The sequence below is a fragment of the Pleurodeles waltl genome, chromosome 7, assembly GCF_031143425.1.
Source record: "Pleurodeles waltl isolate 20211129_DDA chromosome 7, aPleWal1.hap1.20221129, whole genome shotgun sequence".
Taxonomy (NCBI): domain Eukaryota; kingdom Metazoa; phylum Chordata; class Amphibia; order Caudata; family Salamandridae; genus Pleurodeles; species Pleurodeles waltl.
In genome coordinates, this window is record NC_090446.1 from 1,379,895,070 (window position 1) to 1,379,916,308 (window position 21,239).

A 21,239-nucleotide genomic window follows, 5' to 3' on the forward strand; every position below is an offset into this window, starting at 1 on the left:
GCAAGAGAACGAAAACACACACACAGGTAAGAAGGAGAAAGAGAAAGACGGACAAACCATCAACAAGAGAGAAAAGGGGCAGGGAGAGTATGGCAGTGGATTGAAGAGGTCGGAGGTCAATATGGGACTATGCAGCCTTGGTATTTGGCCTGCAGACGTTTATTAATGCCACATCAAACCCCAATAATTCACTACCTTTCATGTCATAATGCCAGAGAACAGTCAACAGTTCACACATCTGCAAACACAAAACCTGCTGCAAAACAACAACCAGTGCACTCCCTACCTTGGAGGTGAGGAACTACTGGCATTGAAGAACCAATAGATAGAAGGCCGGAGATTGTGATAGGGAGTGTTGGGGATAATTAAAATGGGAAAATGGGAGATACAGCAAAAGGAGCCAGACCGTAAAGGGCACATCACCTATTGTACTTGAAGACATGAGGAAGCCATTTTCATGGCCTCAGCCTATCAGTCTCTAGGTCAGGAAGAATCCTCTCGGACAAGAACAGTTTTGCTTCAAACACCACATTACATCAACTATAGCAACCACTGATCCTGGCCAGTGGGAAAGCATACCTCTCGTCCCTCATACTGAGGTCTGGGATGCCCTAAAAATCAGCTTGGGTTAAGCTGTTCAATAGACCTTTAAGGGTTGGCTCTCATGACACTGCGTGAGATCCGGATGCCCACTGCAAACTAGCCCTGAAAGACTAACCATGAAACACCACATTTGGATGGGTTAGGATTGTGCCCACAATTGAACACCACTGTGGGTACAACTTTTACCCTGCAACCCACATCACTCGTTCTCATTCAGGGCAGATGATTAGCTAATCACCTCTGCCTCAAGAAAAACGTCCACGGGGAAAGCCCACCCTTCAGACCTAAATCTACTTACAGAGCAGACAACAAAGAAACCATTCCGTGGTAGAGGGCCTCAGTAATCTGCAGTCAGTGTCCTAGATCGATGCTTTCCAGTGCCAGGGGTATGTGCTGGACTGTCGCTCAATACTCAAGCCCAAGTGTGTCCATGTGTTCTCTGAGGTGTACCAGCTTTACAAATGGCCTTGTTCCTTTAAATGGACCCGTTGCCCAAACCCCATTGTTTACAAAGCTTAATTACTGCAGTGTCCTGTGGTACGGTATCTTTGCCACTCTGTGTGAAATACATCAGCTGTTACTACAGACTTGTTGACAAGGACTGGAAAATGTGAACCCTTAAAGTCGGTGGAGAAGGCCCTGCACAGGCTCCTGGTGAGAAGCGGTGTTGGCTCCTGGTTCTCAAACCATTGAATAAGAAGGAAGGACTAGAAGTATCCAAAGGCGACCTTTATTTACCCCACAAGGACAACATCCGAGCTAAGCCTTAAAGGAATCTTATTGCACTGCCCCCCTCAAATTGATCGCCATCAAGCACTGGCTATCGTTGTCTACCAGAAGAGCTACCGTGGAGTATACCGCCGCCTACTGGCAGGTGTTACGATAACCAGTAACCTGAAAAACGAGCACCCTCGGAGTGCACCTGCAGAATTGTCTTACGAAGGCCCAGGAGCGCCGAATTAACGTGCAGAATAACTACAGTAGACGCAGTAGAGGTCTATTTAAATTCATTAGGTATACATGCACCCGATGTTGATACTCTGAATATCCGGCATCGGTACGGCCCTCTGAGATATATGTTGGACAACACAGCCAGCTGTAACTTGTTGGAACGTGGCTGTTTCAGGATGATCCTTTTCCAAACGCCCAGACGCCGAGATATATGTGCCTTACAGAACCCCAAATAAATTAAATACAAATGTCCATGTGCATACTCGTGCTTTGGTGTCTGAAGTGAGGGCCTTGGCGATCTTCGTCTAGCAGGATTGCAGAACAGGCCTTCCCCTGATGTAATTGATCAGATTTCACATTCATAGTAATTCTAAAATATTGATTCCGGTTCTACGGATTGTGGGTAAATCTACCCAAGTTTCCATTATTTGCTTCTTTAGCAAGAATAGGCTTCTACAGGCCTTTATCGAGGTCTGATCTGTGGCCTGCCCAGGTGTGCTGACAAGCCATTGTCATTCCTCTTGTCCTTTTTGCCCGGCTATGGGGGTCAAAAATAGTGATACACGGGTACAGAAGGGTGAGGGTCTCTGGGGTGAGATCAGTGATGCACAGGTAGAGAAGGGGTAAGAGTCTTTAAGTGGTGTGCAATAGGTGCAGAATAAGTGAGAATCTCTGGAGTGTTATCAGTGATGTATAAGTGCCGAAGGCACAAGAGTTTCTGGGGTGAGATCTGCGCCACACAGGTATACAAAAGATGAAGGATTCTGGGATGGCATCAATGATGCATGCAGTGCTTCTTTTGTTAAAAAAAAAAAATCTCTCCTTAGAAGCCAGTGGCTGGTGCTATCAAATGTGGGCACCCCAAATTACTAAGACTGCGTAGTGCGGAACCCGCCTCTTTAATCGACCATCAGACACTCTTTGCCCCTTATATTACAGGTGCTCGCTTGCTCCCCGTGTGCCCGTTTCCTCTCCTTTTTTTTCTCATGAGGAAAAATAAGTGCCGGTCCCTAAAATGAGTGCCCGACCAGCAGTCACTGGCTCAAAATAAGTATTGGATACACGGATACAGAAGGGGTGAGTGTCTTTAAAGTGAGATCCTTGATGTAGATATACAGAAGGAGTGAGAGTCATTGGATTGAGATCAGTTTTGTGCAAGTAAAGAAGTGGTGACGATCTCTGTAGTTGTTATCAGTGTTGCACAGGTACGAAGAGGTGAGGGATTCTGGAAGTGAGATCAGTGATGTACAGAAGGAGTGAGTGCTTCTGAAGGTGAGATCAGTAGTTGACAAGCACAGAACGAGTGAGGATCTATGGGAGCGAGATCAGTGTTGCACAGGTACGAAAGAGGTGAGGGATTCTGGAATTGAGATCAGTGATGTACAGAAGGAGTGAGTGCTTTTGAAGGTGAGATCAGTAGTTCACAAGCACCGGACGAGTGAGGATCTATGGGAGCGAGATCAGTGTTGCACAGGTACAGAAAGGGAGAGTGCTTCTGCAGAGATCACTAGTGCACAAGTGCCTGAGATTGGGGATGCGTAGGTACGAAAGCGATGAGGGTCTGTGGAGTTGAGATCGGTGGTGCGTCGGTGCTGAGGGCGAGATCAGCGATGTACAGATACAGAAGGGCAGGGGTGAGATCAGGGATTCACACACACAGGTGCGATGAGGGCCTCTTGTGTGATATCAGTGACGCACAGGTACAGAAGGAGTGAGTTTCTGTGGCGGTCAGAAGGCATTGTGCAGGAACAGAGAGGGTGGTGGCATACTGGAGTGAGCTCATTGATGCACAGGTGCAGAAGGGGTGAGCGGTTCAAAAGATGAGGTTAGCAGTGCACAAGCACAGAAAGAGTGAGGGTCTTCGTGGGCGAGATCAGTGACCCACAAGTACAGGAGGGCGAGGGTGTCTCTGGATGAGATCAGTGATGCACAGGTATAGACGGGTGAGGGTCTTTGAAGATATTAGTGAAGCAAAGATACAGAAGTGAGGTTCCGTGGGGTGAGATCAGTGATCCACAGGCAGTGAAAGGTGTGAGGGTCTCTGGGTGTGACATCAGTGATGCCCAGGTAAAAAAGAAGCAAGTGTCTATGGGTGTGAGATCAGTCATGCACAGACCCAAAAGGTGTGAGGATTTCTGGCGGTAAGATCAGTGATGCACAGATTTCGGAGGGCTGTCGCTAAGATTAGTGTTACACATGCACAGACAGAGTGAGTGTCTCTGAGGGTGAGATCTGTGATGCACACGTAGATCAGGGATGAGGGTGTGTGAAAGTGGAATCAGTGATGCATGGGTACAGAAGAGATGAAGGTCTGTTGAGGTGGGATCGGTGATGCATAGGTATAGAAGGGATGAGGGTGAGATCAGCTATTCACATGCACTGATGGGGTGAGAGACATTCGAATGAGATCAAACCTGCACCGGTGCAGAAGTTCTATTGGGGGGAGATCAGTGATGCACATGTTTCAGAGGGCTGAAGGTAAGATTAGTGTTACCCATGCACAGACAGGGCGAGAGTCTCTAAGGGTGAGATCTGCAAAGCACAGGTACGTAAGGGATAAGGGTCTGTGGAAGTGAGATCAGTGATACATAGGAATAGAAGGGATGAGGGTCTGTGGAAGTAGGATCAGTGATGCATAGAGCAGAAGGGCTGAGGGTGAGATCAGCTATTGACATGCACTGATGTGGTGAGGGACACTGGGGTGAGATCAGTCCTGCACCGGTGCAGTAGTTCTTGGGGGCGTTAGATCAGTGGTGCACAGGTACAAAAGCGATGGAGTCTCTGAAGGTGAGATTGGTGATGCACAGGTATGGAACGAGTGAGGGTCTGTGGGGATCAGATGGGCTGTGCACAGAAGGGTCAAGGCCAGTGATGCACATATACATGATAAGGGCCTGGTAGTTTGAGATCAGTGATACACGGGTACAAAGGAGACGGGGTCTGTGGAGGTGAGATAGGTGATGCAAAAGTATAGAAGGTCCAAGGGTAAGATTGGTGATACAGATCCACAAGTGGGTACGAGATGGGGTGAGATCAGGGCTGGACTGGTGCACATATGGCGACGAATACTGTTGGTGATGAGAATGAGACAAGACCTGGACAGGGCAGGTAAGGGCTCGGAGAGGTGATACCGCTGCTGCACTGGCAGAGGAAAGCACTTTGCTGCCAGCAGTGCCCAGATATAGAGGGCACAGGGTGAGTTAGTAACGTAGAAGTACAGAATATATGGAAGCGCGTGTACAGTATGGGAGGTGCATAAATGATACAGTGAATGGGGGGGGGAGCAGTTTGAACACTGTCCTACTTCAGGAGGTGCTTTCGATGGCGACCAAAGTGGGTTTGCTGGAAGCAAAGTGAAGTCTCCTAGGGTATAAGCTAAGCAAGATGATGGGACTTTGTTTTTGTCGTGCTGCTGTACTCTTGCCATTTGGCTGGTTCAGTTTTATATCACGCACACGCACAACCAGATCCAGTGTCGTGCCTTCTCGTACATCACTCCTAAAGCTTGGAACTACCTGCCCCTGCGCATCAGGGCCTCCTTCTCAGTTCTTGACTTACGCAAGAAACTAAAGTCCTTGCTCTTCACCTAGCCCCGCTACTGGCTCAGCCTGTACAGCTCCTGCTTCAGTGCCAGAATACCCTCCCGGGTGAGTTGTGTGCTGGACAAATGTACATAACATAGTGCAAACGTAGCCCAGTGGCATCCGAACACTTCACGTGAGCACCAGAATACATGCACAATGTTAGATTCATTTTTTGAGCTGACCCTGGGACTCAAATCCTTTGTTCCAAGGTTTAGCATCTCTGATATTAAGCCACATGTCCTTCCAGTGTATTCGATTCAAGGGTTTCGGTGTGCTGACATTAATGTTAATGCCACGTCATTGCATAATTGTTTCTCTCAGTTGCTCAATGGACTTGTGACCTGGAAAATCAAGATGCTGATATTCCGAACACTTTGCTCAGACTGTGGACAAGGGGTAGGGTTGGGAGCAGGGGTTGCCTTCAGTCATTGACTTTTCTACAGAGGCCTAATGATCTACTGGGACAGAGGCTGGGTATGGATTAGGGGTGCAAGGTTTCTTTGTTAGTCCAGTACCACCCCAAATGGATGTAAGAGGGCTGTACAAACCTCGCGGGAGAGGTTATGTATGCAATTGAAAGTGTAAATATCCCTTTCTGTAGTTGTTATGAATAATAACTGTGAGGTGTTCTGTTGTCGCACAGCTGTGTGTCAGTGTAGTAGTCCGCGGCACTCTGGCCTACGGTGCTGCCCTTCCTTGGCGCCTCAGCTGCTTCTCAAGAGCCTACACCAAGGGTTTGGAGAAGACACTTTATGCTGCATTTAACATGTTTTTTGTTTTTCTTCTTACAGACCTGGATTCCCCGGTATATCAAGAAGAAAACATGCACAACCTTCATCGAAGACACCGCCGTGGAAGGGTAAGTCAGATCCGCAGACGCCCGTCAGGCTCGCTGCCTCATTACACCGTCTGTTGGTTGCCATTATTTCAGTAGTATCAGTCTCCGCAGGAGTCAAGAGAGCTCACACCTCATTCTTGAGGAGACAGTCGTGGGGGTGCCTGTCTGCAGCTGATTAGGACTGGTGAAGTTTTTTTCTGGTGTTCTGCTTGTTCCTATTGGGACTACAACATACTGTCAATGTGGGAACTTTTACAACATATAGTCAATGTGGGAACTTTTACAACATACTGTCAATGTGGGAACTTTTACAACATATAGTCAATGTGGGAACTTTTACAACATACTGTCAATGTGGGAACTTTTACAACATATAGTCAATGTGGGAACTTTTACAACATATAGTCAATGTGGGTACTTTTACAACATACTGTCAATGTGGGAACTTTTACAACATACTGTCAATGTGGGTACTTTTACAACATACAGTCAATGTGGGTACTTTTACAACATACAGTCAATGTGGGAACTTTTACAACATACTGTCAATGTGGGTACTTTTACAACATACTGTCAATGTGGGTACTTTTACAACATACAGTCACTGTGGGAACTTTTACAACATACAGTCAATGTGGGAACTTTTACAACATACAGTCAATGTGGGAACTTTTACAACATACTGTCAATGTGGGAACTTTTACAACATACTGTCAATGTGGGAACTTTTACAACATACTGTCAATGTGGGAACTTTTACAACATACTGTCAATGTGGGAACTTTTACAACATACAGTCAATGTGGGAACTTTTACAACATACAGTCAATGTGGGAACTTTTACAACATACTGTCAACGTGGGAACTTTTTAAAGAGTTCCAGGATCTACTGTGCTCAGAATGTAACTGTGAAAGCCTTTTACTTCCGTTCCCTGGGCCTTACTTTGTTAAAGGACTGAAAACTGAGCACCAAGTACATCTTTTGAGCACCTTAACCAGAGTGTAGCAAGGTCAACCAGTTCAAGTCATTGGTGGCCCGAAAAGTCCTGAACAGGTGCAGCACCAAGGTTGAGATTGCACAGCGCCTAGTGCGCATGCATGCAAAAACCTTTCGAAGAGTTTGACAACTCTGTACCTGTCTAGAGTATGTTACATACACTGTGTCTGGGCTGCTCCAAAGAGTTATTGCCTACTACGCAATGGCTTCTTCTCAATGTGTGGAAAACCAAACAATCAACACAAACAACAGTCTCAAAGTGACAGTAAGGCTTTGAGGACCCCGACGTGGATTATCACCTAAGTGAGAATGGTGTCAGAACTCGCAGATGTACTTATTCATTCTCTTACAGACTTCCCTCACCGACTTAGCCTTCTGCCCCGGAGATGTGTCTGTAACCCACAAGTCACTCATGCCTTAGCTGTACATATTCTGTGAGTGATGGAAGCTTGGGTTAATCTGCACTGTATGATCTCTTCTGTGCGGAACTGGTACATTTGCTGCTTTCTTTGAGAGAGGGAATCTTGCTTTGTTACTTCCATGTTCTCCCTGTTCTGTGAGAAAGCAACGCTTGCACTGGTGCTGCCCAGTTTGTATTGGTTCTGTGATGGGGAGATTTGCACTGCTGCTACTCTGGCTACAAGTGTCCTCTGCAGGAGAGAAGCTTGCACTCTTTCTGCCAGAAAGGATACCTGTTTTAGGAAGAATAGTTTATTGAGTGCACTTGCCATATGAACTAGGGACTGTTTTACAATATTTGAGTTGCATGCTGTACTCTGGGGGGTACCAAACCTTAGAGGCAATTTATAATTGCCAAACCATATTGACAGAAAAGAGAAGCAGGGTACGTTGTTCAATCCTCCTATTTTTTTATCTCGTGGGAGGAAGATGCCAGTAAAACCTTTTTGGATCACTGATGCTCAATTTTAATATAGGTCTGACAAAATGTCATCAAAAGTGACACAACTTCACCAAAACTAGTGAATCCATAACTAGAAGATTGCACAACAAGGGAACGATAGTATTCCTCTCGGTGCTGGGTGTGGATCTCAGTGATGAAGTGCAAGAATCTATGGTAACTACACAAGTGGTTTCGCTACCTTTTCCTGGAGTTTTGTATTTCTCCTACGTTTATGTTTACGACAGCATAAAATAGTCTTAACTCTTGGCGCTCTCTAATCAGTGGGTAAGCTGTCTCTGTTGTACCTGGTGTGTATATGCAATAGAACTGGGTGATGTTCCTTCTGCTATTGCCACCCGTCCTTGACTTATCTTTTGTATTACGGAATGTCACTCTGCTGCTGTCCTAGATGTGTACCTTTTATGTGTTGTGAAACTCAATGTGAAGCTTTCCACTATACAAAAGAAAAAAAGGATTTGTGTCGCCAATGCTGGGTTTAAGGCATGATGTGAATGAGAGCAAATCCTCCCAAAATATATGAGCAGTTTACTTTTGAGTTTACCTGTAAACAAGCAATTTTTTGAAATGCACTAAGCTATTTTGTGAAATTTTAAAACATGGCTGATAGGTGGTTCCATGTCATGTGTACTTCCTTTCGCCAAATCTGGCATTTTAACCACCAGCACTTTGAATGCTGGGATTTTGAGAACATAATGAAAGGCAAAGATACAAGCCCCACAATGCAACATGCTGTGTGCTGAAAACTGAGAAAGGCTGAAGGTATCAAGAAGTAGTGCCAAATGGCAGACTTGATAAATGGAAATTAAATTTATATTCTGACTTTCTGCCTCTTTTAGGGTAGAGCCTGCCAGTGCATGTGCTAGTGCATGCGTCTCGCTTGCAAGACACTGGTGTTTATGAAAAGAGCTTGGAGGCCTCCTATAGCTTACCATTTATTGGCTGTGGTGTTCCACTTCTTTGCAGCCACCTTAATTGGCCAGTAAGCTGGCCAAATGTTATCCCATATCCTTCTTTTTGGAGCAGGGACCAAGCACATATTAATCAAACTTAATCAGTGCTCTTCTGCTGCTTCACTCGTCCTGTCTGCTGCTCCCTTCTTAGCATTTTTTAAAAGCACCAATAATCAAGCCATGATCACTTTAATATCACCTCTTAAAATTATATTTGCACTACTCCTCCTCGTGATCGTCTACACCACCCCACTCTACTCCAGTCTACCCCTCCACTGTACCCCACTCCATTCTATCCAAATCTTTGGTACTCCAATCTACCCCACTCCAATCTTCTGTAATCTACCCCACTCCAGTCTACTGTAATCTACCCCTCTCTCTCGCACTCCCCCAATCTACCCTACCTCACTCTACCCCACTGACCACACTCTACCTCTCTCGGCTCTATCCCAATCTGCCCCACTCCACTGTAACCCACTTCACTTCACTACAATCTATCCCAATCCACCCCACTGCACTCTACCCCAATCTACCCCACCCCAAGCTACCCCACTCCACCCCACTGTACCACAATCTACCCCACTGAACTCTACCACAATTTACCTCACTCCATTCCACTCCAATCTACCCCATTCCAATTTTTCCCACTCCACTCCCGCCTACCCCACTCCAGTCTACCCCAATCTACCCCACTCCACTCTACCCCAATTAGCCCCACTCCAATATATCAGTGTGCCCCACTCTACCCCAATTTACCGCACTCCATCTCTACTCCAATCTATCCCCCTCTCCCCCAGTCTTCCCCACTCCACCCCAATCTACACCACCCCAATCTAACCCAGTCTACCTCATTCTACTCAAATCACCACACTGCATTCTATCCCAATCTACCCGCTCCACTCTTCTCCATCTCCATCCATCTCTACCTCAGTCTATCATTCTCTACCCCACTCCACCCCAATCTACATTACCCCAATCTAATCAAGTCTATCTCACTCTACCATACTCCACTCTACCCGAATCTACCTCACTCTATCCCACTGGGCACCACTCTGCCTCAATCTACCCCACTCTAAAGTACCCCACTTCACTCTACTGCAATCTACTCCAATCTATCCCACTCCAATCTACCCCGCTGTACCCCACTCCACTCTAGCACAATCTGCCCCACTCTCCCCACTCCACTCTACCATAGTCTACCCCACTCCTCTCTACCCCAATCGCCCCCTCTCCAATCTACCCCACTCAGCCCCACTGTACCCTACTCCACACTACCCCAGTGTTCCAACTCCACTCTACCCTAATCTACCTCACTCCAACTCTACCCTAATATACCCCAATCTAACCCACTCATCCCAATCTACACCACCCCAATCTAGCCCAGTCTGCTTCACTCTACCCCACTCAACCCCAATCTACCCACTGCATTGTACCATAATCTACCCCACTCTGCCCCAATCTACCCCACTCCACACTTCCCTTATCTACCCCACTCCACTTTCCCCAAACTATACCACTTCAATGCAATCTACCCATTCCAAGCTACCACACTCCAGTCTACCCCAATCGACCCACTTCATTCTACCCCAGTCTACCCCACCCCCTTTATCCCAATCTACCACACTCCAAAGTACCCCACTCTATTCAACTCCAATCTACCCCTCCACTCTATCCCAATCCACCCCATTGCACTTCACCCCAATCTACCCCATTCCTTTCTACTCCAATCTTCCCCCACTCCAATCTACCTCACTCTAGTACACTCCACCCCAGTCTATCACACTCTACCCCAGTCTACCCAACTCAATCCCAATCTACCACACTCTACTCCACTCCACTCTGCCCTACTCCAGCCTGGCCTAATCTACACCACCCCACTAACTTTTAGCCATGCTGGAGGACAGCCAGATTGGTGTACAAATGGCTAGAACACATTGCCAAAGCCAATAGCTCTCATGTAGGCACAACTTATTGCCTTTGCCAATGCTTGTTCTTTTAGGCAATCATGGGTTAAACAGACCAGTAGGTGAGGGGGCTGAGATGGGCTGTCAAATACAGATGTTAGCGTACTCCTTGAAAAGCTGAATGCTTTATTGTTTAAAACATTAGAAGCAGCAGTTGTTAGACATGTCTTACTGACACAAAGAAAGGAAACACAATGTGCTTTTGCTGATATTTAGGTGGAGTGCTTACAACGAGAATGCAGTGGTGCAACAAAACTTGAGGGGGGGCCCCTGTGAAGTTCCTGGAGGGCCCCCCTGGACCCAGTCAGGGGCCTGCCGCCTGTGCACAGTGTATTGTGCTGAAGGGGCCCTCTGGAACTCAGGCCACCCCCACACCACGGGAGCTACGAGGGCCTCTGTTATGCCACTGCGAGAAAGCCTGCGGCGAGGGCCACCACAGAGAGTTCAAAGTTTACTCCGGGAGTTGGTTTGGTATGAGAGACTCAGCACTCAACCAACCCTGCCGCAGTTTATAAGCCGCCACAAAGACTAGTAGAGGGTGGGTACAATCTCCTTTCACTCTCCCAAAGCTGTATATGCATCAGTACTGAAGCTGGCAATAAACTGCTGCCGCTAAGGCACCCTTGTGTGTGCACTGGGCCCCTTATTACATCCTGCCCATTGACAATAGTCACTGAATATTCAAAACACAAATATCATGTGGACAGAATATCGTGTCAAACATATTGAGGACCAGAATATTAAGAAGTTAAGTGAAAATAGGTAAGTATAAACTAACTATTCTTAATTCCAGATCTACGTACCTTGAAAATATATATATTGTCAACATACATATATGTAGAGTTATCTATAGTAAAGCTTTACTTACCCATAGAAATTCACCTTCACGATATTCTTGTTCTCAATATTTTTGACATGATATTCTGTCTCGTGAAATTTGTGTTTCTGATATTTTGTCCAAACACCGTCCATTGTTCTCCGTCCACTTCGCACACAGACCATCTTCCTCAAAATTGTACAAAATATGCAAGTGAGGGCATGCCAAATGTTCACAATATACACATGGGATAAATGTATGTACTATAAATCTAACTGGACATTTTAGCACAAATTAGTGCTTATACTGAATATCTGGTTCTTGTGTGCACTGGACGCTCTCGATCTTCCTGAAATTTAAATGGCAAATGCAAGGGGGGGATTCTTATGTGTACAGGACCGCAGTCTAAAGAAGCCCCTCCGTCCATGCACAATGTAGTCTGCCTTTCTTCAGTGATTAATAACTGAGGTCGCCAAAGGTAATGGCTTAGAACCTCCTGGCGTCCAGACACCAGGTAGAGGTAGTAGACTATATCTACTGGAAGCTTACCCAGCTCAATATATCATCACGCAGGTCTTCCCTCATATTAACTTCCACTGAATAGCAGCAAAGCCCCATCCTGGCATAGAAGACATACCTACTGCAAGAAACAAGCACGCTACCAATGCTAATCCTCACCAAGGCTAATACCATATATTGACCCCATTGGGTACCTACGTAGGGTTGCATATTTTACTTACTGCAAAGTACTTAGAAGGCACTAGAAAGCAGCATGCATGGTGCTGTAGAGAACACATCACATAAAAAAAATACATGCACCTGCTCGAGTCTTTTTACTCAACGCATTTTTTAAGTGATAGGCCCCAGAGGTATGCAACAGAGAGCAGTATGCCTCCTAGAGATCCAGAGTTAGTCTGCTAGACAGGAGAACACCCATCTGACTGAGTATGCACTGGTAGGGCCCACAAGTTACACCACTAAACAGCTGTACATTATGAGAAAGTTCCACAGATGCTCCACTTGACAGCAGTGTGCCTGAAAGGCAACATAAATACTCGTTTAAACAGCATTACCTCCTTAGGTATTTACTAGACAGTACTAGAGATTGGTCCCTAGAGTTACTTCTCTAAACAAGGAGCCTCTGAACCTCATAGGGCTTCCAGACTGCGGCTCAAAGCTACAAGGCGCCTCATAGTTCCCCGGATATACCCAACTACACAACAGTATTGCCTTATGTTCCAATAGATGACGGCACTAAAGATTCTCTACTAAACTGCAGTATACCCCAGGGTCCTAAACCTGCCCAATTCAGTAGCAAAATGCCCTTATGTTCCACTAGACAGAAGTGTACCTCATAGTTCCCCGAGATGCATCACTAGGCAGCAGTAAACCTCATAGCACCAGATACCCCACTAAGCAGCGGTATACCATTGTGCTCCCTTAGACAGTAGTGCATTTTGATGGGATCCAGATGTACTCTACGAGACAGAAGTAGCAGCAGTGCCCCACTATACAGCTGTATATCCTAGTGACCTACTGTTTACCCTCAGTGATTGCGTGTGGTCCTCAGGAGTTCCTCCCTTATTCTTAGATTTGGAAATGAGGTGCTCTGTTTTCGCAGTTTGCTTTATGAGTTTGAGATGTTTATAGGTCTGATGTTCCTTGCCACACCTGCTAAAACATTTCCATTGATCAGAGTATCCTCATTCTGTTGATGCTCTGTAGTGATAAGTTTGCAAAATGAGGAGACGTGAATGCATGGATGGAACATTACTGATGAACCAAAGACTAGGTCATACAAGAGGGGTCTCTATCCATTTCTGGCCTCTGAAGTCTACACAGTGACAGCACAGACTTACAACATGCACCAAAAGCAATTGCCCCCAAACCAGCAGTACTCACTGTTTAAAGACCAAGGGCTCGATTTAGAGTTTGTCGGATAGGTTACTCTGTCACAATGGTGAAGGATATCCCACCCGCTGAACTATAAATTCTATTATGCCCTATGGAATTTATATTTAGGCAGACGGGATATCCGTCACCATTGTCACTAAATCAGGCCCCATGTCTTGACAGATGGTTTTCTCTACTCTCCACTCACAGCCTGTCTGTCTTAACCTGGTACTGTACTTTTGCATGAGATAAGTGGTCTTATGTTCTCATCTAGATATGTTCTTTTAACTCCTCAGTTCTGTGCCATATTGCCAATGTGGTGCCCCCAGGAACAGGCATGTGCCTATAGCGATGGAGGATAACTTCGGGGCCGCCATTGTCAGCAAGTGGGAATCGAGAGAGCATACAACTGAAGAGGCAACGGACGCCTTCGGGGAGATCGAGTTTGTAGGTGCAGGCAAGAAAGTGAGCAAGGTGAGATTGCTACTTGTGCGTCAACATTTTTCCAAAGAAATGTTATCGAACATGTCCTCTGCAAGTGTGTATTCCATGCAGAGTAAACCTTTGACTCAGGACCATCTCTTTGTTGGTGTTAAAGGCTATCATTTTGTCCAACACTAGCTTACAGTGTCGTCCATCTTGTTGTGCTGCATAGAGTGTTTCTGTCTTTAAGGCCCTTCTCCACTAGGTCGGAATCCCATCTTCATCCATTTATAAGGTGTTTTCGCGGGCTCTTCCTGCACTGCCTCCTCCTGTGCTTTGCTGTAATGGTTCTCAATCTGTCACATCTCGTCCTACTCTGTCGCTGCAATTATGTATTTGTGAGATTGATTCGGATTGTGTTGTAGGATGAGGGAGCGCCATTTAAGCTAAGATGACATAAGAAAAGCACAGGTGGTCTACAGCAGGTTTCTTGTGTTTTTTTTTTTTAGTGCAGATTGGTTATCCTGCGAAGTTTTGACCATTAATTTTGTTCGTTGGTAGCATGAATATGTGAAATGCTATATAATAACTTTATTTATGGCTGTCTTATTGGAAACATTGTGTCTGAGTTTGGACTTTTAAGCTTTTGTTAAGGATCATATAGTAAACTTATTAAGTGATTTATGCAGTAGCAAAAACTAAATCCATTCACTTTTGCATTTGAATAATCAGGGAAACGGGATGCAATGATTTGCTCAGAAAAAGACAAAATGCAGAAGATGTCATTTATGCCCGCGCTTCATCTCAACGTAGGGCTTTCATGAGTCTTTCAAGAGTTTTAGAGTCTTTATTTGCATCCAATATTGTTCTTTGGGAAAACTTTAATCTAATGCAAAATGTTGTATTTTAGAAATCAGGAAATTAGGTAATTTAATGCATTGTAGAATTGGATACCCGGACCCACGCATTTCATTTACAAAATATTTGAAGACTTTGGGTCTGATTTAGAATTCGGTGGAGGGGTTACTCCGTCACCATTTTGACAGATATTTAGTTCGGAGAAAAAAAAATCCCATAGGATAAAATGGGATTTATATTTCGGCTGACAGGATATCCATCACCGTTGTGATGGAGTAGCTTCTCCGCCAAAATCTAAATCAGTGCCTTTGTCGTGCACAAGATAACAAATGTACATTTTATTTAGCAGTTCATATCCATACACATTCAAGAATGGTTTATTGCTTAATTTCTGATAATTGGTTGCATGATGTAATGTGTTGATAGTGAATTTATAAATTACATATATACATTTTCCACCTCTGTGTGCTGTTGGATGAATTATTTTGAAATGACTGATTTCTAATTTCTTAGTTGCTAATGTGAAAACTGTATTAAATGCACTTGCAGCAGCTCTACAAGATCAAAACCTTAGCTTTGCTGACTACACAAATAAAGAAGGAATGTGGACAGTTGAGAAAAAGTCTTTGAGGTAAAAAGAACAAAACATTATATAGATTCAGAGGAGACTAATCAAGCTTTTTGGGACCCAGGACAGATTTGAATTTATTTTTATTCCTAAGAGCAGAACAATTTGTTTATTATAGGAAAAAAATATATTGGAAATGAGGGACTTGATCCAGCAATTTATGCAAAAAAGGCTTTGCATAACTACAAGACAATCATAGAATTCTACTAATTAGAGATAAGGCACATCACTGTTAAAATATTCACACAAAAATATGTTTAAGTAATATAATTAAGACCTTGATTCACTTATCACCAATGGAAGTAGATCAAAGAGAGACATAAAGAAGATATGAGACAACTAGTTTTTGTTGTAAATCTGATAGACTTCTAGCCGCATTTTAGAATATACGTACCTTAGAATATCTCCAGGTGTCAGACTGGATCCATAAGATTTTCGAGCAGTACTCCTGCGTGCCTATAGATTGCTCTATTCAGCGTCACGTCTGCATTGTCAGAGTCACCTGCACCAGTAATGACGTGCACCGTACCCCGGTGGACAGACGTCAGTTCTTTTCTTTCCACACCATATTGCACTGATCCTGTCTGAGCTACACCTCAGTCGTCTTTTGACTGGTCTTTTCCGACTTTGTCAACTCTTTTTGAGATTTTTCAGCTTCTGGTGTGAGGATATCACCCAAAAAACTGGCTGGTTTCAAACTATGTGAGGCCTGTCATAGGCAAATGTCGGTGACAGACCTTCACTTGGTGAAAGGAACATGACTCCAAGCAGTGTAAGGACTGCCACACCATCCACCCCAAGGCCCTGAGGGAGTGATTCCTCAAGATCCTAGCTGCCCAGCATCTTTCGACTCCAACACTCCCGGCCCATTCACTTGGGAGGTCCCGGGACTGTTTGCGGAACCCTTCTCAACATTCATTGTTTCATTTGAGTCCTCTGGGAATTCAAGTAAGTCCCATAAGCGCAAGAGGTCAAGGAGTCCAATGCTCTTTGACTTCACAGCATCCGTTGAAGTCATCTAATGAGATGAGGGAGCGTTAGCACTCGGGCCTGATCCTGGGTCTGCTCCTCAATTCCCCAGTTTTTCTGGAGCCGGATCGGCCCCTGGCCAGCTGAAAGACTTTTATGAGGCTATGCGCTTCATCTTCGGATGCTACTGTCCCCCTGGAGCACCTTCAAGCCCTATAGGTGAAGGAGGGTGACCTACTGGATCCACGGCAGTGGATTCGTCCTTGGGGCCATTCGGGCCTTATGGATCCCTGTCTGGATCCAGAGTGGAGCTGCTGCGAGACTGAGACCTTCCTTGCACCTGCTCCAGTGCAGACATCCTTGGCGCCACTGACGCTAGATGGTGCCATCCCCATCCTCATCCCTGACTCCAACACAGAACTGCCTGGTTGTCTTCGGGGCTGACTGAGGACATTCTTCCCAGAGCAGAGCCTGTGCCTTATTTACTAGGCTTGGTGAGGGAGACGTTTTAGAGTGGGTCTGTGGACTCTTATGGAGATGAACCATTTGAGGAACAGGACCACTGGTATGAGGAACTGGGTGAGGCCAGTGAATTGGACACCTCAACTTGCACTGGCCTGGTTGCCCTGCTTATTTTGGCTATGGGGGAGGAAGCCTCGTTTGCAATGGTGGTGGACAGGGTGGCTGAGGTCCTGGACCTTAACCTGCCCTCAGTGGCAGTAAAGACTAATATCTTGATGGAGATGTTTCAGCTGGGAGTCTCCTCCTAAGAAAACTTACTTCCATTCAACAAAGCTCTTACAGGTGTCCTCCTTGGGGTCTGGCACAAGCCCTGCTCAAGGACTCCTGTGAATAGGATGATTGCCCGCTGCCATTATCCTGCTTTTGGGGATCCCAGTTCCCTTACCCAACACCCCACCCCTGACAGCTTGGTGGTCCAAGCATCCTCATTCTATATCCACCCTTGTGTGTTTCCTTCCACTCTACTTGATAGCAAATCCAAGAGGCTAGACACCTTCGGTAACAGAATGTTCTCTTCCACAGGCCTGGCACTGCTCAGTGAACACTGCATGCCTATTAGGTCATTATTCCTGTAGACTATGGTTATTGGTTGCGCAAAATCTGCCTATGGTCATGGAGGAGGCCTGAGCCGTACTGTCTCAGGCTGCTGCCGATGGGAGGGATGCGGCTAAGTTCACCTTCCAATGTGGATTTGACAACTCAAATACTGGGCAGAGCAATATCATTGGTGGCCTTGCAGCACCACACCTGGCTGAAAACATCAGACTTTCCAGGGGATGTCCAGGCTTCCCTCATGGACATGCCTTTTGATGACTTTCACCTTTTTGGAGAAAAGGCAAATTCAGCTTGTCAAGGACAGCAGGGCCAGGCCAGGTCCTTGGGCTTGTCAATGTCCCCTCATCAACCCCAATCCACCTTCCGGAAGTGTTTTCCAACCACTCCTTACCCTCCCAGCCTCCATGGCCAGCAGGCTTCCCAGCCTTTTTGTGGCTGAGGGTGTGGGTCCCACAGACCACGTGGGACAAGTGGCTAGTGGTCAGGTCAGTCCCCCATGTCCCCTCGGCAGCTGCTGCCTTCAAGCCTCTTTAGTCCTCCCTCAGTCCATCACAGGCATCCAGTGGGAAGCAGGATATGCCATCACCTCCCCCTCTGGCTGTCAGTAACATCAGTCTGTTGAGTATTCCAGATAGTCCAAAGGGGCTACTCCCTCCCCTTTGTGACAACTCTCCACCCTTGCCACACACTTATGATTGGCTGATGGAGGACCACCTCTTCTTGCTCCTTCAAGAAGTGTAGGCTCTCTTGGCAATAAGAGGCATAGGGAGGGTGCTGGCATCAGAAGTAGGTCATGGTTGTTATTCTCACTACTTTCTGGTGCCACAGTAGGAGGACAGAGGACTTTGTCATATCTTGGCAATGTGCCTTCTCAATGTCTTCTTGAAAAAAAGAGAAGTTCAAAGTGCTCACACTCACCTACGTTTTGTCTGCTGCAGACCTAGGAGACTGGATGATAGCGTTGCCCACAGACACTATGGTGGTCATTCTAACCCTGGCGGTAAAAACCGCCAGGGCGAATGACCGCGGTAGCACCGCCAACATGCTGGCGGTGCACCGCTGGGCATTCTGACCGCGACGGTTCAGCCGCGGCCAGAAACGGAAAGTCGGCGGTGTACCGCCGACTTTCCGCTGCCCTTCAGAATCCTCCATGGCGGCGGAGCGCGCTCCGCCGCCATGGGGATTCTGACACCCCCTACCGCCATCCTGTTCCTGGGGGTCTCCCGCCAGGAACAGGATGGCGGTAGGGGGTGCCGCGGGGCCCCTGGGGGCCCCTGCAGTGCCATGCCAATGGCATGGGCACTGCAGGGGCCCCCGTAAGCGGGCCCCAAAAGGAATTTCAGTGTCTGCTTTGCAGACAGTGAAATTCGCGACGGGTGCTACTGCACCCGTCGCACTCCAGCAACTCCGCCGGCTCCATTCGGAGCCGGCTTCATTGTTGCTGGGTCTTTCCCGCTGTGCTGGCGGGCGGCCTTTTGGCGGTCGCCCGCCAGCACAGCGGGAAAGCCAGAATGGCCGCCGCGGTCTTGTGACCGCGGTGCGGTCATTTGGCGGTAACCGCATGGCGGGCGGCGACCGCCACCCGCCGCGGTTAGAATCACCGCCTATGTGTGGTTAACTGTGGGCCAAGAGCATTTTCAGTTTGATGTGCTAAATTTCAGCTTTACAAGTGCTGTAGGAGGCTGGCCTGGTTTGTACTGGGTACCTATGGTACTGACAACTTTAGTGAAATGCAGGCAGTGTCTAGAAGCCAGCCAGGCTCTCTAGGGCTATCTGTAGCTGAGCAGCCAGGGCTTATCTAGGAGACATGCAAAGCTCATGCAATACCACTGTAGTCTCACAGTACTCACACATATGAAAGACAATACTCTGTGTTACAAAAATAAAGCTACTTTATTTTGGTGACACAAATGCCAAAAATACCATAGAGACTATACTCCCTAAGGAGGTAAGTAATACACAAATTATATACACTAGTATGCAGATATAGCTGTAAAAACAGTTACAAAACAGTGCAAATAGTGAAAATCACAAAAGTTAGAAATGGGCCTAAGGGGAACACAAACCATATACTAAGAAAGTGGAATGTGAATGTCGGTTTACCACCTAGGCAACTGTAGTGTGTAGAGGGGCGCTGGGAGTATTAGAAAACAACCAAAGGTAAGTATTAGAACCCACCCCAGAGCCCAGGAAAGCAGGAGTAAATCACAGTAGTGTTCCTAGAACACACAAGAACACAAGAAAGAAGATTACTCAAGAACCATAAGAGACTGCAAGACACCAACAGTGGATTGCTGGACCTGGAGACCTGTGGAAAAAGAAGGGGACCAAGTCCAAGAAGCCCAGGGATAATGGGAGCCCCTGCTAACCCAGATGAAGGTGCAAAAGAAGAACCACCGGTGAAGAACAACAGTCAGTCCTCACCCAAGAAGATGGATGCGGGTTCCTGGTTGATGCAGATGATGTCCCACGCCGGATGAAAGATTGCAGTCTTGTTTGCATTGCTGGATTCAGCCAACAAGCCTTGGCACACGCAAAGCTCACGGTTAGCGGAAAATGGTGCTGCCCGGGACCAGGAGGGACCTGGTGGGCTCTACCCAGGAGGGAGAATCAGAGGGGGCTCTCAGCAACTCAGAGCCCACAGAAGACCAGGCAGCACGCACAGGAGTCCCACAGTATGGGGACAAAGAAGGTGCAAAAGGAGGCCCACACAGCACTACAACAAAGCATCCCATGCTTCCGGAGAACCACGCAGGAAGCTGTGCGTCTCAGGTAGGAGTGCTGGGGGCCGGAGCTGCATGGTGCACGAAGAACTTTGCGGAAGAATGTCAACAAGCCTGGGCAACTGGAAAACACGCAGTGCACGGGGGTACTGTTCTGTGTGGGGGGGGCAAGTTGTTCACTTCCACCAAAGTTGGACAGCAGGATGTCAGGGCCTTCGGGATCGCTTCAGTCCACCATCTGTGATGCAGGATCCACGCAGCTCGTCAGGAGAGGGGACCCACGCAGCTGTCATCCTTGCCGAGAGGTGCTTGCTGAAGCAGGGGAGTGACTCCTTCACTCCAAGGGAGATCCCATCATACTTCTGGTGCAGGCTGAAGACAAGCTGTCCTCTGAAGATGCACAACAGTTGCAGTTGCTGGCAGGAGCTGAGGATACAATGTTGCAGAAGTCATCTTTGCTTCTTTGTTTCAGTTTGTACAGTTCCTGGAGAGTCCAGGTGCAGTTTCTTCGGTGAGAAGGTGAAGTAAAGGATGCAGAGGATTCCTGCTGGAGTCTTGCAATCCGAATCTGAAGAACCACCCAAGAGAGAGAGATCCTAATTAGCCCTGAAAGGGGGATTGGTCAGCTAAACTGGTAAGCACCTATCAGGGGAGGGCTCTGATGTCACCTGCTAGCACTGGCCACTCAGATGCTCCCAGAGTTCCCTGCCAACTTGGAATCCAAGATGGCAAAACCCAGGGACCCTCTGGTCCACAGCGGGCATGTGTCACCAGCAGGATGTATGAGGCCCAACAGCCTCAGGGACAGTCTCACCAAAATCTAGGGTAGAGGCTAGAACATCGGAATCAAAGCCTGAATATCTTGGACTCGCTGAACAGAAGGATAGCGCTGAAACTGCACCTTTTTTTGGAACCGCTCAAATGAAAGGGAGTGTTTGAGGGGGAATCAAGTGCGACTTAAGCATATTGACAGTGAACCCCAGCAAGTGCAGGAGGTTTGCTGTAGTCTGAAAGTGGGTGACAACCGCCTGGGGTGAGATTG

General features: G+C 46.9%; 1 protein-coding gene across 4 annotated transcripts in view; it reads left to right on the top strand.

Annotated features, from left to right (window-relative positions):
- LOC138246356 (transient receptor potential cation channel subfamily M member 4-like) overlaps positions 1 to 21,239 on the top strand; it is a 250,945-nt gene that overhangs the window by 91,929 nt on the left and 137,777 nt on the right. For all 4 annotated transcript variants that reach the window (XM_069200879.1, XM_069200878.1, XM_069200877.1 and 1 more), the window contains exons 2-3: positions 5,930 to 5,997; positions 13,816 to 13,993. In XM_069200879.1, the coding sequence (XP_069056980.1) occupies positions 5,930 to 5,997; positions 13,816 to 13,993 (246 nt within the window). The remainder of the gene's footprint in view (positions 1 to 5,929; positions 5,998 to 13,815; positions 13,994 to 21,239) is intronic.